The 15,495-nt window shown below is 50.9% G+C and overlaps 5 protein-coding genes across 5 annotated transcripts; 3 read left to right on the plus strand and 2 right to left on the minus strand.

Moving 5' to 3' along the window:
* Window positions 1-1,044: 1,044 nt before the first annotated feature.
* On the minus strand, window positions 1,045-3,156 carry M438DRAFT_285029 (citrate synthase; the record flags this gene model as incomplete). The annotated part of the gene is made up of 3 exons (XM_029901497.1): window positions 1,045-1,122; window positions 1,178-2,629; window positions 2,686-3,156. The coding sequence occupies 3 exons, from the start codon at window positions 3,154-3,156 to the stop codon at window positions 1,045-1,047; spliced, it is 2,001 nt and encodes a 666-aa protein (XP_029754970.1).
* Window positions 3,157-4,830: 1,674 nt separating this feature from the next.
* M438DRAFT_360218 (ATP citrate lyase-like protein subunit) lies at window positions 4,831-6,786 on the plus strand (the record flags this gene model as incomplete). Its single annotated transcript, XM_029907417.1, has 3 exons — window positions 4,831-5,271; window positions 5,708-5,922; window positions 5,979-6,786. The coding sequence occupies 3 exons, from the start codon at window positions 4,831-4,833 to the stop codon at window positions 6,784-6,786; spliced, it is 1,464 nt and encodes a 487-aa protein (XP_029754971.1).
* A 1,174-nt stretch (window positions 6,787-7,960) lies between these two features.
* Window positions 7,961-9,128, minus strand: M438DRAFT_350181 (mitochondrial carrier). The gene is made up of 2 exons (XM_029906569.1): window positions 9,029-9,128; window positions 7,961-8,818 (listed from the first exon to the last, which is right to left on the minus strand). The coding sequence occupies exons 1-2, from the start codon at window positions 9,089-9,091 to the stop codon at window positions 8,027-8,029; spliced, it is 855 nt and encodes a 284-aa protein (XP_029754972.1). The 5' UTR covers window positions 9,092-9,128; the 3' UTR covers window positions 7,961-8,026.
* A 228-nt stretch (window positions 9,129-9,356) lies between these two features.
* M438DRAFT_284972 (uncharacterized protein) lies at window positions 9,357-11,356 on the plus strand (the record flags this gene model as incomplete). Its single annotated transcript, XM_029901493.1, has 2 exons — window positions 9,357-9,456; window positions 9,513-11,356. 2 exons carry the CDS (start codon window positions 9,357-9,359, stop codon window positions 11,354-11,356), a joined length of 1,944 nt encoding a protein of 647 aa, XP_029754973.1.
* A 1,964-nt stretch (window positions 11,357-13,320) lies between these two features.
* M438DRAFT_285041 (uncharacterized protein) lies at window positions 13,321-14,825 on the plus strand (the record flags this gene model as incomplete). The annotated part of the gene is made up of 7 exons (XM_029901499.1): window positions 13,321-13,428; window positions 13,481-13,535; window positions 13,592-13,842; window positions 13,890-14,006; window positions 14,054-14,431; window positions 14,488-14,552; window positions 14,615-14,825. The coding sequence occupies 7 exons, from the start codon at window positions 13,321-13,323 to the stop codon at window positions 14,823-14,825; spliced, it is 1,185 nt and encodes a 394-aa protein (XP_029754974.1).
* Between the last annotated feature and the right edge of the window lie 670 nt (window positions 14,826-15,495).

The following is a 15,495-nucleotide window of genomic DNA, read 5'->3' on the forward strand; positions in this document are numbered from 1 at the left end:
AAGAATGCGCTGTTCATTACGAAACCTAATTTCGCCATCTACGCCCCCAATTTCGTGTTTGGAGATGTGTGAGAAAATGCAGTTTCATTTGACACAATCAATTGCGAAACCGACTTAAGACCTTTCTTGCAATGTTGACTTTTCTAACTCATGGTTTCGTCAATCACGGTTAGGTCAACATCTTCCTTCATCTCTTGAGCCTTTCCTATTTTCGTCCTTATTGACAGGTCGACATCTTGCCATGTATCAGGTAGCCATATCAAACTCGATGAAATAATTGTAGAAGACTAGATGCAGTCGTGTACCCACCTGACTCAATGGGAAAGAGACATACTTGTAATGCCGTTCGGCGTCTCAAGACGCTTGATACGTTGATCGAGTCTCTTCAGCTTCCTATAGACCCTTCTAAACGCGTCGTGGATGGTCTTGAATACAGTTAGAGTGGAGAGCATGATATACATAGACAGAAGGTGGGATATGGGTGTGAACGATAGTCGGTAATTGTAAAAATCCTTCTGTTCACTTTTGTGATTTCGCTGGTTTCACTCCATGAGCGTGAACGAAACTTCATGAGACGCCCAATCGTAGCGGATGCCCGATTTATCAATTCTGAACAATTCACCAGTGTGAATATACGCCGAGCATATTATTGGATATGCGGAATAGATTTCGGACTCCGGTTGTGGCGTTCGACATCCGGCAGGAGATATTTTTGGGACCGGAGCTGGGATTCGTGACGCAACAAACAAATTCACCAAGGTATTCCTACGCCTACGCCCTCCAAGAGCGACACGAAAGAGCATGTGAGGAAAAAAAAGAAGGTAGATGTAGAAGACGCTTTGAACGTTGATGATCATTATATTGGTTGGGTTGGGTTGGGTTGGGGTCGATGGGAGGCATTAACACAAGAACTCCCCTGTCCATGCGAAAGAAGAAGAAAAGACATAACCCAGTCTGTGAAAAAAGAAGAAAGAAAGAAAAAAGCTCCACATATCCCAACTGTTGTATTCCCTTCTCTTTGGTATCATTTTTGTTTTAATCTTTTCAAACAGAGACCTCGACACGGCCCTCGTTTCCGGGGGCGCCGCCGCTGAGGCTGGGGAGGAGGTAGGTGATGTCGTCCTGGAGAATTTGTTAGTGCTGGGTTTAGAAGATGCAGATGTAGATCAAAACTTACCCAGGGGTGACGGTAGAGACCAGTGCGCAGTCTCTTCTGGTCGAGGAAATGGGCAATGAGACCGATCGAACGACCGAGGACGAACAGACCGTTGAGGACACCCATCTTGAGGTAGTCCTCACCCTCCTCGTTGGTGAAAGCACCGCAGTTGCGGACAAGGTCGACGAAGGCGACAGCAACGGCACCGTCAACGTTGAGAATCAGGTTGTCCTTCTTGGAAGTGGTGACGGACTCGACGGCCAGAGCGTAGTCGAGGAGGGGAGTGCGGGGGAAGTTGGCCTTGACGTACTCCTTGACGAGCGAGACACGGAGATCGGGGTTGTTGCGCGACTTGACACGGTGACCAATACCGGGAATGAGCTTGTTCTCCTTGCGCATCGTGTCGACAAAGTCACGGGGAGAAAGACCCTTGTCGAAGGCCTTGGTGAACTCCTCAGCGGCACCGTCGAGGGCACCACCGAAACGAGAACCGATGGTCAAAAGACCAGCGACGAGCGAGGAGATAAGATCCTTGCCGGCACGGGTGGTGATGATGGTGTTCATAGCACCGGAAACGGCGGGACCGTGATCGGCAGTAAGCATGAGAACCATCTCGAGGAACTTGCTGGCGTAGTCGGGGAGACGGCGACGGAACCACAGAAGAGACATGACACCACCGATACCAATGTTCTCTTTGAAGACGTCGGAAATGGGCATACCGGCGTAGAGAAGCTCCTGACCACGGTCGTCGGAGATGGTGGAGATGAAGGCAGCGGGCTTACGGATGAGACCGAGCTCCTGGGCCCATGAGTAGTCAATGGGGATCTTAGGGACGGCGGGCTCGGACTGGACCTTGATGGTGCCGTCGGCGGTGAGCTTCTGGTAAAGGTCGGCAAGAACCTTGGGGAGGTCCTCGAAGGTGTCGGGAACGTAGAAACCGGCATCCTTCATCGACTTGTTCTTCATGGCAGCAGTCTCGAGCTGAGAGTTGGCGAACGAACCAGCGTGACCGAACTGGACCTCGGTCTTGAGCATACTGGCGACGGTACCAATGGCCCAGGCAACAATGGGCTTGGTGATCTTACCAGCCTTGACGGCCTCAATGACACGGTACTCCTCAACACCACCGACCTCACCGAGAAGTAGGAGGATCTTGGCGTTGGGGTCCTGCTCGTAACGGAGCAAGTGGTCAATGAAAGTGGTACCGGGGTATCTGTCACCGCCAATGGCAACACCCTCACAGACACCGTTGGTAGTCTGCTCAATGATGTTGTTGAGCTCGTTGGACATACCACCGGACTTGGAGACGTAGGAAACGGCACCAGAGCGGTACAGCTTGGAGGCAACAATGTTGTCCATCATACCACCAGTGTTACCGATCTTGAAAGCACCAGGCTTGATACCACCGACAGTGGCGGGACCAATGATGGTGACGCCCTTCTTGGCGGCGACGTGGAGGATCTCACGAGCGCGCTGTGGTTTGGTTAGTTGTCTGCTGCGATTGCTAGTTTGGAAATTCCAAAACTCACTCTCTCGGGGACACCCTCAGCGATGATGGCGATAGTCTTGATTTGAGGGTACTCCATGAGCTCCATGGTGCTCTGGAAGACGGAACGCGACGAGGCAAAGTTGACAACAGTGTCAACCTCGCTGTGCTTGGCGACAGCCTTGTCGGTGCTCTGGTAGACAGGGAGAAGAGTCTCGCTGGTGCCCCAGTACATCTTGCTGACGAACTGACCACCGAAAGTGTAGATGATACCGGCGACCGAGGGAACCTTTCTCTTGCAGATGAAGTCAAAGTCGAGCATGCCCTGGACGGCCTTGGGCTGCAGACCGTAGACGAAACATCTCGTCTTGGGGTGGAAGAGCTGGTGGGTGGGGGTAGGGCTCAATGCTCTGCTGGGCGCAGAGAAGCGAGTGATGTTGTCGTTGGGCTGGCTGGTGCCGTTTGACTGCGAAGTCGAGGCAGCTGCCGGGGTGGATGTGGTTGCGGAAACCATTGTGAAGCTGCGAGGAAGATAATGTCAGTAAGGTCGTTCGCGATCGATGAGCTGTAGAGGAAGGAGCGGTGGGGAGTTGGAGGAAGGAACGGACAAAGAGACACGTGAGCAAGCAAACAGCTTCAAGACTGGGCAGTTGCTGCAGATGCGGCGCTATATCAATGCTGTGCAAGGATGGAGCTGTAGGTGTGCAGGGGCAAGACGATTGGAAGCGCGCTGAGGTGAGAGATGGGGTTTGCAAAGCTTGCCGAAGCTGACTCGGCCTCGTGCAATAATAAAACAGAGCTCACTTACAGTTATATCAAAAGCGACAACAAGAGGAAGGAGGGAGGAGGAGGAAACGGACGAGCAGCAGAAGATGAATGACCAAAGGAGATGAGCAGGTCGGAGAGGGCAGGTTCAGGGAGGTGCAAGAGAGACTTGGAGACAAGCAATATTGTTCGACTTGTCGCACGGCGCTTTGCTGAGGCTTCAACCGCAGCACCCAGGGCCAAAAGTCCGAGGTGAGATTAGCGTGCTCCGGTCGCCGGTGGTTTTTTTGGCGGACCCGTTGCGTTTTCTGGGTTTGTGTGGGTTAAAAATTCCCCGACGAAGTGCACGGCTCTCCTCTCACTTCCCGAGTCCGGCCGTGACTTTTCGAAATCGTACCATCATCAATTTCCCCCTTCATCTGCTTGCTGGACTGGGTATGGCTTGCGGTGATTGTTGGTGAGACGTCCAACATTTCGAAGTCCTCGTTGTAATCACAGATGATAGCCCGCCAGAAAGCGCTGAGTGAGCGTCAGCAGGTGGTTGAATGGTGATAACACTCCTCCGGGCCGAGTCACGGCTGCTGCACCACGCTGCATGTTTCCGTGCCTCTTGCGTGTTCGACGTGTCCTCTTTGTTCCATTTTGGCGGCGTGTGCTGGAGCTCTCTCCACAAAACCCCTGTATAAAATTAGCATTATTAGCATAATCAGCCCACTCACCACTAATCCCAGCCCTTTTGCGTTGCGGGATCGGCGTTTTTTGTCGACCTAACGGCAGCGCTAACTCGCCCCGCCGACGCTAGCGAGAGCTCACCGTCTGCACCCTTCTGCGGCCACCTGGAGCCAAGACCCGACAATATTCTCCTCGATCTCATCCACAGCTCCCCTCAAGAGTGCTCTCCCGAATCCATCAAGTCTCCGACACCTTCTTTGCTGTCTCTCCCCTCTCTTTCCACATCCAATTGGCGTCTCCTTGATTGTGTGATACCCACCTCTTCGGACTTTTCAATCCTCGAGTTCCCAATCCCACCAGGTAAGCGTCCACCAAGCTCCAGAATCAGCATCCTGCTTGTGTACCCAAAATTGGCTCTCCGCCCACGACGGTGATTCGTCGACACATTGCCCGTCGGACTTTTGCAAGTCTCATAGTCGATGTCTCGCATATCACTTCCGTGCGCGGTTCCTGTATCTCCCAACTCTTGTTGAGCCGAAAGCACACGACTTGTTGCCGCAAGCCATTCCCCAGTGCATTCTTGTTGCTCCTAGCTCTTCACCACTTCCCTCCTCTTGCTTCACCTTCCTCTCTTGCCTCACTCTTCTCGTCTTTGCTCTTTCTCTGCTCCTGTCTGCACTCTCGTTTCGACTCGTCGACCAGTTGTGTTGTTTCTTGTTGCTCACTTTTCCTCATCAGTTCCTTCGCAGTCATGTCCGCAAAGTCGATCCTCGAAGCCGATGGCAAGGCCATCCTCAACTACCACCTTACCAGAGCTCCCGTCATCAAGCCTACCCCTCTCCCTCCTGCCGCCAACCACAACCCTCACGCCAAGCTCTGCTCCCTCTACTTCGCCGCAGATGCTTCCCCCAAGGACATTCTTGACGAGGCCGAGGTCAAGTACCCCTGGTTGCTCCAGTCTGGTTCCAAGTTTGTCGCAAAGCCCGATCAGCTCATCAAGCGACGAGGCAAGAGCGGTCTTTTGGCCCTGAACAAGACCTGGGCTGAGGCTAGAGCTTGGATTGAGGAGCGTGCTGGCAAGCCCCAGAGAGTCGAGACTGTCGATGGTGTCCTGAGACAGTTCTTGGTCGAGCCTTTCGTGCCTCACTCCCAAGACACCGAGTACTACATCAACATCATGTCCGAGCGTGAGGTATGTGCCATGTTTCTTTCGATTTTTCTTTTTCTCTCCGGCATGTCGAAAACAATCATCGGAGACCAATCTTCCGGGGCTTGTCGAGTTTTTCCTTGGTTCTCTTTTTATTGAAAGAAAAGAAGCAAGGGAAAGAGCAAAGACCAGGGGGAAGTTTTCATATGATTGTTTTGCATGTGAAAGTCACGTTGGGCTGGCAGTGGTGATTTCCCCCGGCTATTCTGCTCGGATGAAGGGAGAAATCCCACCAGTCCCACCACCAAGCGTGCACAGATGTGCTCTATCCCTTACACCAACGCACAACATCTGTACCTGCATTAGGCCATCGTCTTCGGATCTACCCGCCGTCGATGGTTGGCCTTACTCATCCTCCCAGATCATCACCACGTTGCAATGTCCATCATATTATCGTCAGAATCTAACATGCTATCAATAGGGTGACTGGATCCTCTTCACCCACGAGGGTGGTGTTGATGTCGGTGATGTCGATGCTAAGGCTGAGAAGATCTTGATTCCCGTCGACCTCAAGGAGTACCCTTCAAACGAGGAGATTGCTGCCACTCTCCTCAAGAAGGTCCCCCAGGGTGTTCACAACGTCCTCGTCGACTTCATCTCCCGCCTCTACGCCGTCTACGTTGACTGCCAGTTCACGTAAGTTTTTCATCACCATCCATCTTCTTCTAGGTCATCCTACTTACACACTGTAGCTACCTCGAGATCAACCCTCTCGTCGTTATCCCCAACGCCGATGCCACCTCCGCTGAGGTCCACTTCCTCGACTTGGCTGCCAAGATCGATCAGACTGCCGAGTTCGAGTGTGGTGCCAAGTGGGCCATCGCTCGCTCTGCCACTGCTCTCGGCTTGAACGTCGCTGACAAGAAGGACTCCAAGGTCTCCGTCGATGTCGGCCCCCCCATGGAGTTCCCCGCTCCTTTCGGTCGTGAGCTCTCTAAGGAGGAGGCTTACATCGCCGAGATGGATGCTAAGACCGGTGCCTCGCTCAAGTTGACCATCCTCAACGGCAGCGGTCGCGTCTGGACTCTCGTTGCTGGTGGTGGTGCTTCGGTCGTCTATGCTGATGCCATTGCCTCTGCTGGTTACGCTGGTGAGCTCGCCAACTACGGCGAGTACTCTGGTGCCCCCACCGAGACCCAGACCTTCCACTACGCCAGAACTGTCCTCGACCTCATGCTCCGTGCTCCCATGCACCCCGAGGGCAAGGTCCTCTTCATCGGTGGTGGTATTGCCAACTTCACCAACGTCGCCTCCACCTTCAAGGGTGTCATCCGCGCCATCCGCGAGGTCGCTCCTCTCCTCATCGAGCACAACGTCAAGATCTGGGTCCGTCGTGCTGGCCCCAACTACCAAGAAGGTCTCAAGAACATCAAGGCTGTCGGTCAAGAGCTCAAGCTCGACATGCACGTCTTCGGTCCCGAGATGCACGTTTCCGGTATCGTCCCTCTTGCCCTCGTCCCCGGCAAGTACACCGACGACATCAAGGAGTTCGGTGCATAAAGGAAAAGCAACGAAGTTATATGAAAAAATGATCACAACCACTCTCGCCATCTTCTTCGGGGTACACTTTTTCTCTTTTTCTTTATCGCCCCTCCTCTACTTCTTCCAACATGTTCCGATTTCTACCTCTTTTTGTTGTCTCTCGGGTGCTGGGTGCTGCGTTATATCATCATAAATTGATTACACTGGAAAGGCTTTATCATCTGGTGTAGGTGCAGGAAGCGAAATGGCATAATTCCCCCTTTTTCAAAGAAAACTACAGATACTGTTTCCAACATTTCTTGCTTGTCCTTTGTCTTGATGTGCTTGCATGAACAGCCTCCGATCATCACTGTTTATCAGAAGCATGTATTGACTTTGTATTGATTTTTCCCTTCCTTGTCGTACCGGTCACGGGCTCTTCCTAACTTGACCTTCCTCTTCGCTCTTCTTCTCTTTGAAATCCGGTTCAGCCTTGTGCTTTACGTCCGAGCACTCGACTCCATTGACGAAACCGTCCGAAGGGTTCCAGCTCCCCACAGGTCAAAGCCATCGTCCGCATTCACATCATTTAACAAGGCGTAACAGAGCAGACCTCAGAGGCTTAATAAAGCGGTCGTGCATCACTTCAAGGATCCTCGATTTCTTAGACAATGCGCACGCGAAGCTCGCTATCAAACATACGCGACGGGTACCCGATTATCGACGTCGGCGGGTGCGATGAGGGAAGAACAGAATAGAGCAGAGAAGAGCAGAATCGAAGTGCTCTACATCAGGATAGATGAGGTGGGTGTTGTACTTAGAGCAGCGTAGGCTGGAGAGAGAGAGATGAGGTTGTAAGAGGCAGCGTGGGAAGGTTTGAAAGATCCTACTTATCTAGCTCGGGAAATGTGTTCGCTAGATTAAACGGCATTTTTGCCAGGGAGATGGTAAGTCTAGTGGTGGGCTGGCTTTGAAAGCTGGACACATATTTCCGAGTATTACTCATAGTGTTGGAAAAGATCAAGTTTAATTCATGTGGGCTAATTCTTTGAATGCTCGGAAGCATTCTAGATATGTTCAAGAGATTTCATCTCATGTCGTCGTCGCTGTACGGCGAGAAGTATGCGGGAAAAGTTTGCCAAGGGCATCACCCTGGTAGTATGGTATGACATCCATCATACACTTATTTGATCATGCTTGGGAGGAAAGGTGATAGATTCGACTCCGTTTATTGGTATTCGTACATGCTTATGCGTTGTTTAGTATATGTACAAATGCATCAGTTGACGCCTCCCAATGCATTGCTCGCCCACTGGTAACTTCCCAGGAAAACAGCACCACCAATGCTGATCCAAGTGACTCTAGGCTCAACACCCTTGAAGAAAGCCCTCATGCCCTCCTCTCTGTAAATCTTGCCCAACAGATATGATGCCGACACCTTCTCCTTTGCCAACATCATCCTCGTCTTCAGCACATCCAACGGCGTCGTCAACGCAGCAGCGATAGCACCAGATACAGATCCAAACACGGCAGACTGGAAGCCAGTAGCCGTCTCCCTGCCATCCCTCTTAGCAGCCCACCTCTTCATACCCTCCCACATAGGGAACTGGATGACCGTAAACGGCACCTCCCTCATGACCGTGATACCCCACCCACGGTACAACTCCCTCGCCATAACACCCCATCCTCTGCTCTTCCTCAAATCCAGAATACTCGTAAACGCCTCCCTCGAACTCGGGAATTGTTTCGCCTGAGCCCTTTGCTTGACGACCTCCGTAGGCACTCGTACCGCACACGCTGCCACTTCTCCCAAACTCGCTGCTGTCATGTGTACAAAGGCGGACTGAGTGGTCGTATGGGTAGGCGAGGAGAGGGAGCGTTTGAGGCCGTCGTAGGTTACGAAGAAGAGGGCGGCGCCTGGAGCGGAGCCGACGATTGCGGATCCGACGCCTGCGTAGACGCCGCGGAAACCACCTGCGGCGAGGAAGCCTGAGGAGGATTGAAGACGAGTTTTAAGGGTGTCGAGTGGGTAGAGGGATGTGTCTACTGTTGTGCCTGCCACTGCGCCTGCCTTGGTATGATTAGCTTGCGTTATGAAGGATGCAACCTCGTGTGCAAGTCATTGCGCAGAATGACAGCAAAGGTTGACAAAAGAGGAAGAAACCGTGGGCAGGATATGCGCGTTCAGTCAGGGTCGCGGATGGGAATCATGGCTGTTGCTCGCAGCTCGGGGACGGAAGGGCATTGATGGGCATAGAGAGAAATAACAAAATGTACTTACCAGAAGCGAGCGCAAGTACGGCGACTCGACCAGGGGAGTCTTCTCTTGAGTGACTCCTGCCATTGTGAGATTCAAAGCAATCAAAGATCAATTGCTCGTGCTACGTCGATGTCAAGCCATGGCGGTTGATTTGTGAAGCCGAAAAGTTGACGCCATGGACAGCTCGTTCCGCAATCGCTCCTGCCCGAGCTTCGCCCTCATCCAAATCGGCGAAATTGTTTGACAGCCTTGCCATTGTTTTCAACCCGACAACGACTCGCATACCACAGACCTCAGTCAGCTTCAACATCAGTTGTAGTTTTTGTGCCAATTGCAGAATTGCGATGGGATGTTGAAAAGATCCGCCGTCCGCTCTGCCGCGCAGGCCATCGCTCAAGAAAGATTTGACTCCATACTACAGCCAATATGCAAGGGCAAGATACGCTTAGGTATGCATGAGATAATCTTGTTGCATGTCTCAATTCATGCTCATTCATTCTCGCAGGCCTTGCCATCAGTGGTGGAGTAGATTCCATGGCCCTGGCTAGTCTGTGCAGTAAAGTACAGGGGTTTAACATGCCGCCTGTTACAGCTTTCATAGTCGATCATTGCCTACGGTATGGAAGTGCTGCTGAAGCCATATCAGTAGCAAGTAACCTCCAAAGACTCGGTATTGCGTCCGAGATCCTCAAGATGGAATGGCCAAATCATCGCGATCCGGTCAAGCTTCCAAATCTAGAGACGGCTGCTCGCAAGTTGCGCTTCCAACTTCTTGGGCGTGCCTGTGCCAAATCTCAAATCGACACTCTTCTACTAGCCCACCATGGAGATGATCAAGCTGAGACAATACTTTCGAGGATATATGCTGGCTATTTAGGCACAGGTCTACAAGGTATCCAGGCCATCAGTCCCATCCCTGAATGCCATGGTGCCCATGGGGTCTCCGAATCAGGAACCACCCGGAGACTAGACCCTTCTGGGACCATCACAAAAGTTTGGGTCGAGTCTGGCGGCGTTACGATCCATCGACCACTACTTGACTTTACGAAAGCAGAACTCATTGCCACCTGCCATGCACGGCAAGTCAGTTGGCATGAGGATGCAACAAACGCCGACAAGACTCTGACTGCTCGCAACGCTATTAGACACCTAATTGGATCCGGAGCCTTACCACATGCACTCAGCACCGTCCGTTTGAGGGACCTCGCAGCGAATAAATTGAGCCATCGCCAATCTTGTAATGACACTGCCACAGCCATGTTCAAGGCTTGCAAGGTTGAACTCAATACCAGAACTAGCTCTGTATCGTTCTCGATCCATCCAAAAATCGAAGACTGGTTGAGGGACACGACTAATCCTCCTCTGGTAGCGGCACTACTTACCCGCAAGTTCTTGTCACTCTCTGAAGACAAACACAAACTTCAATTGCAAAATACTCAGCGCGCAGTCCAGTACATCTTCCCATTTCTATTCGACCACGAGCTATCGGCCAACGCTGGTGTCAACGTTGGTAATATCGTTCTTCTCAAAACACTCGAGTCCGACAAGGCATCGAGCTCTGGCGAACGCAGAGTCTCGTGGAAGTACAGTGTCCTTCCACGCCCAGTTCAGGACCCAGAGAGATATACACAGGTTCTCCTAGCAGAACAAGAAAGTGACAATGACTTTTCTGAACCTATATGGACTCGCCCAAAGCTGTTCCATGACCGATGGTGGATAAGACTTCGGTACATACCACATAATGTACCATCCAAAACATCCATGGTCGTCAGATTTCTGAGACCAACCGATTTGCCGCACATGAGACTACACGATACGGGAAGCCTTGAAAGAAGACTCAAGCCTCACGCGCCAGCAAACGCCCGTTTTGCATTACCTGCAATCGTAGAAAGATCTCTAGTTGAGCAAGCGGATGAATCCCTGAGCGAGATAGATACCGTTTGGGCTCTTCCGACTATCGGGTGGTCACGCGCTGGTTTCTCACCTTGGAATTTCAAGACACCCGGAGAAAATGTGTGGCAACACACAAACACCTACAAGAACATCGATTTCGAGGTTAGCGACAACCATACTGTCAAGTCTTACACACGACCGGTAGACGACAACCAAGAACTGAGGTTCAAGGAGCCCTTGGATTCCAGCAGCCCCGGCACGAAAAGAAGAGAGCATCAGGATATCTCCACTCCTGATACATGGCGACAAACACAGAGGCTCAAGGAAGCCCATAGCCGTGCGATCCCAGCGAGCAAAAAAAGGAATGTCAAACCTTACGAAACATGGAAACACAAAATGAGAATGCCGAGATTTGACCAACCTCCTGGAAATCCAGCCTACAAAAAAGGCGCATGAATGTTGAGGTTCAAGACTTGACCGACTGTCTAGAACCTCGAGCATCTCGCCCTGATGTTCATCGCTAGCTAGGCAGCTCCGAACAGAAATGGTAGGATCCAACTCTTCAGGGACGGGGACATCTTCATCGGCCCCATGTACATGAAGTTACACAACTCCAAATGGCATAACATCAGAAGATCTCACCTCAATCTCTGGTCAGAGAGCAACTGCGCAAGCCACTTCTCGACCTCCCTCACCGTGAATCACAAGGAAACTGTACGGTCACCCATGCTCGAGCCGAGACAGGAAATCCATGCGCTACATGCACGAGCAAGCATGCGCTTCGCACTTTGCAGCAAAACCTCTGCTGGTGATCCGTCGATCCTGCCAACCCGCATAGGCGCAAGTAAGCAATAATTCTCCGATGTTGGTTTATTGGTTGGAGAAGAGGGCATACTCGCATTACAGTTATATTTGGACTTGAATAGGGAGGCACCGAAAAAATGACATGTGAATGAGTACAAATACATGTGTCGACGAAGGTTTATTGGGACCTGCAAACATAACGGTCGCGGCAGCGTGTGAGAGGAGTTTATGCTTGCGTGCCGTGCCTCAAATGCCATCCTTCGCGGCTCATCGTCCATGGCGGGACTGACTCGCTGGTCCGAATAAGCAAGACGGGCAAGATCCTTGAGCAGGTCAGCCTCGAAGTTGAAGATGGGTTCCGCGCCTTGTAGCTGTGGGCCAAACGAGCATTGCTCAGGCTTGCATATATTGCTTATCGCGTGAGCCTGAAGACTGAGCCCTGGGAAGCATCGTGGCATATCTTGTACAACAGTGATAAATATAAAATTAAGGTAGATAGGCTCCGAGCCAGTCAAGTGGGGAGAGGAACCAAGCTTCTGTGTTGACAGCGGGGTTCAACCGCAGCTTCCTCTGATGCACAACAAACCGACACAAATTCATGCAACCCTGCAACACAACACGGCAAGACACGATCGGACATTTACTGAGAGCGAATGGATTACAGATGGCAAGTATCTTGCCGCAGACGCGATGGCGAAAATCGATCGTGTCGAGAGATAATATAGATGCATGGGCGTCATCATTGTTCGGACATTTCTCAGAGTTTCCCCATGCAAGCCGCAAGCCACTGCAGGCCACGCCGCCCAGTCCAAACCATCGCTGACTACCAAAAAGTTTCCTTAATTCCAACACGAGACGCATCGCCTTCTCGAATGAGGATCGAATCACAATGTCTCAGTGGGTGAGCCTCACAGGCGCCGAATCAATAGATCATCCGCCAGCAAACAGCCTTGAACTGATGTCCGAAGCTCTTGAGTCTGGATAGGGCTTACAAACGACCTGACCCAGATATTACTACAGTACCATGCAAGTATGATGATCATCTACAAGGAGAATTTCAGGATATTCGGCAGCAAAGCTTGACCGGCGACTCCACCTTTGACCTACCCTTGCAAAGGAACTGCTCTGCCGCATCGCCCACGCGCGTGCTAAGCCCTTGACAACACGCAGCACGCTCCACTCTGACAACCCAACTTCGCTTCCAGACATGCACTTAGTCAACTCAAAAGCTTGACCCTGCCTTGAGGCTGCATCCCTCGTGACGTTCTGGCTGAATAGTTTGGGCAGACTCTGGTCAGATACCACGCTTCCCTCCCACGCTATCCCATCCTGTATATCCGAATGCGGAACGAGGTCAGTAGTCATCGCTCTAGCCTCGCATCAAGCCTACGGTAAGTGGAGGAGGATCGCGATGTTGCTATTCATACTCAAAGAGATGGGGTCAGAGAGTGTATAAAGAGTAGGCGTTCTTCCCGGGTTCTCACATGTCAACATCGACTTTTTATCATCTCTTGTTGCGCTGCATAGTCTTGCGTGCTTGAATCTACTGCAGGGTTACTGTGCAGCAGTCTGTCGTCTCTCGTTCCTGCAGACTCTCACTTCTCAGTTGCCTCAAGATGTACTCTCGCTCTTTGCTATTGCCGTTGGCATGGTCGGTGTCGTACCTGTCAGGAGTCAATGCAGACTGTGAATCCTATGGTATTGACTTTGTCAACAATGGAAATGTATGTCATCTTCATGCTTTAAATCTGGAGTCAATTCTAACATATCGTCTAGTACTTTATCAATTCGCAGTCCAACCAATCTTTTACTTCGGTCACAGAATTTGCGGGTATGTCATAGCCTGTAGTGTTCAGCCAGAATACCCCCAACTAACCATGAATACAGGATGTGCGGTAGATGTAGCAGCCGTGGAACTGGTCAACTGGGACACCGGTGATGAGTATCTGTGCTCGGACATCCCTCTGCAACCTGACGACACTCCCGAAACCTCAACCTGCGATATCGAGAAGGATCAGATGAAGAGTGGCACATGGGGTCTCATCCTCATCTCGAACAACGGTGTTGACCCGGATTCACCACCTTTTGCGAACCAAAGAACCTTCTACCTGACTGTTGGCGCACAAGCCACTTCGACCGTGAGTTCTAATAGAAACTTTTATGATTCCAAAGCTGACGAATTCAGGTTACACCAACATTGACCTTTAACATGACAACCACACCAACAATCACATCTCAGACTACATCCTTCATCGTAAACACCACCACAGTCAACAACTCCATGACCGTAACCGTGCCTGCAGTAAGTATATTAAAATTTTGCCTAATGAGCCCAATTAACAATGATAGGCAACACGATACGTGACAATCACTCCCCTTCCAACCTACACCACAAAGACAATTTCTCTCACCCGCACTCTCAAGACTTGGACCCGCACAGCCATCATCTACACTGCAACCGCAACAGCCAGCTGCACAGTACCTCCACGCCCTCAACAGCCTGACCCGCCATGCCGCAGATGGCCTAGACTTATCAAGGTCCCCGCCGGCGTCAGCATCAACGGCAAGAGAGATGAAGAACTCGAGACTTACGCATCCGTCAAGAAGCGTCTTGCGGATATTCGTGCCAGACGTGCTGCCGATATCGATGCAAGGGACTTGGCCAAGAGAACTGCTGATGCACCTACCGTCACCATCACTCAGACCACTTTGACAGTCAACCAGACTGTAAGCTTCTGCCGCGTATTGAAGATTTGGAAAGCAGGAAACTGACCGAGTAACAGAACACTTTCACCGCCGCCCCAACTACCGTTACCAACATTGTTTTGAGTAGCTCAATCGTGACTACGTAAGGCTTCTTTTTCTCTCTTTGTTTGATATTCCGTTTGTCTCTTACTGACACAATCATAGTACACTACCTCCAGCCACGATCAAGACCGGCTACGCAAAAGCATACATCACTCTTCCTCCCATCACAAAAACCAAGTTCACAGTTAATACCGCATACATCTGGCAAACCAAGACCATGACCGCCAAGTTTACAAAGGTCACCACCGTCACACCTACTGGTATCATGACTGCCTGCAAGAGCAGGGGCGGCCACTTTGGAAACGGTTGGTAGATTTTAATTCCTCGATATCTTTTCTGATAAGGCGTTTTTGTGCATTTGGGGGAGAAAAGGTTGGATGGATGGATGGATGGGAAACGTGGTGTACATAATCTTGGTTTCGGCTGGACTTTGGTTGTTATACCTTTTCCTTTTTATAATTGTTTGGTATCTATTTATGGAGCATGTTTTCACCATGTTGTCTTCACGATCTTATACCATACCTGAAAGCTTCCTCTAATTTGACAGTTCAAACCAAACCATAGCTTGGAAAGAAGAAACCTACCATCAATCATTGACAGCTTACATAACATTTTATGCACATGCATAACCCCACCTGCAGGTACATCTCACATCTCACCTTCTTCCCAACGCTCACGCATCTGCATCCCCGGCACTCCACCTCATTCTCCGTAGCGCCTCACTTTCCCAGGATTCCCAGACCATTGAAAAGGAATGCATATTTTTTTTCTAACGAAGAGGAAGAGCTGAGTTGTAGAATGTACATGTGTGCAATAAAAAAAAAGTCCTCGTGATCAAAATTTCGCTTTTTTGCTCGGTGAGAGGGATGATGTTTGAAAAAGGTGCTTTGTGGAAAGTTTGCAGTGTTTGACGTGGGGATAATCGTGACCCGGTGCGATCGAGGTGTCTGTAGGGCTGAGCTAGAATCGTGAGTTTGCAACGT

The sequence above is a fragment of the Aureobasidium pullulans genome (genome assembly GCF_000721785.1).
Source record: "Aureobasidium pullulans EXF-150 unplaced genomic scaffold scaffold_41, whole genome shotgun sequence".
NCBI lineage: Eukaryota > Fungi > Ascomycota > Dothideomycetes > Dothideales > Saccotheciaceae > Aureobasidium > Aureobasidium pullulans.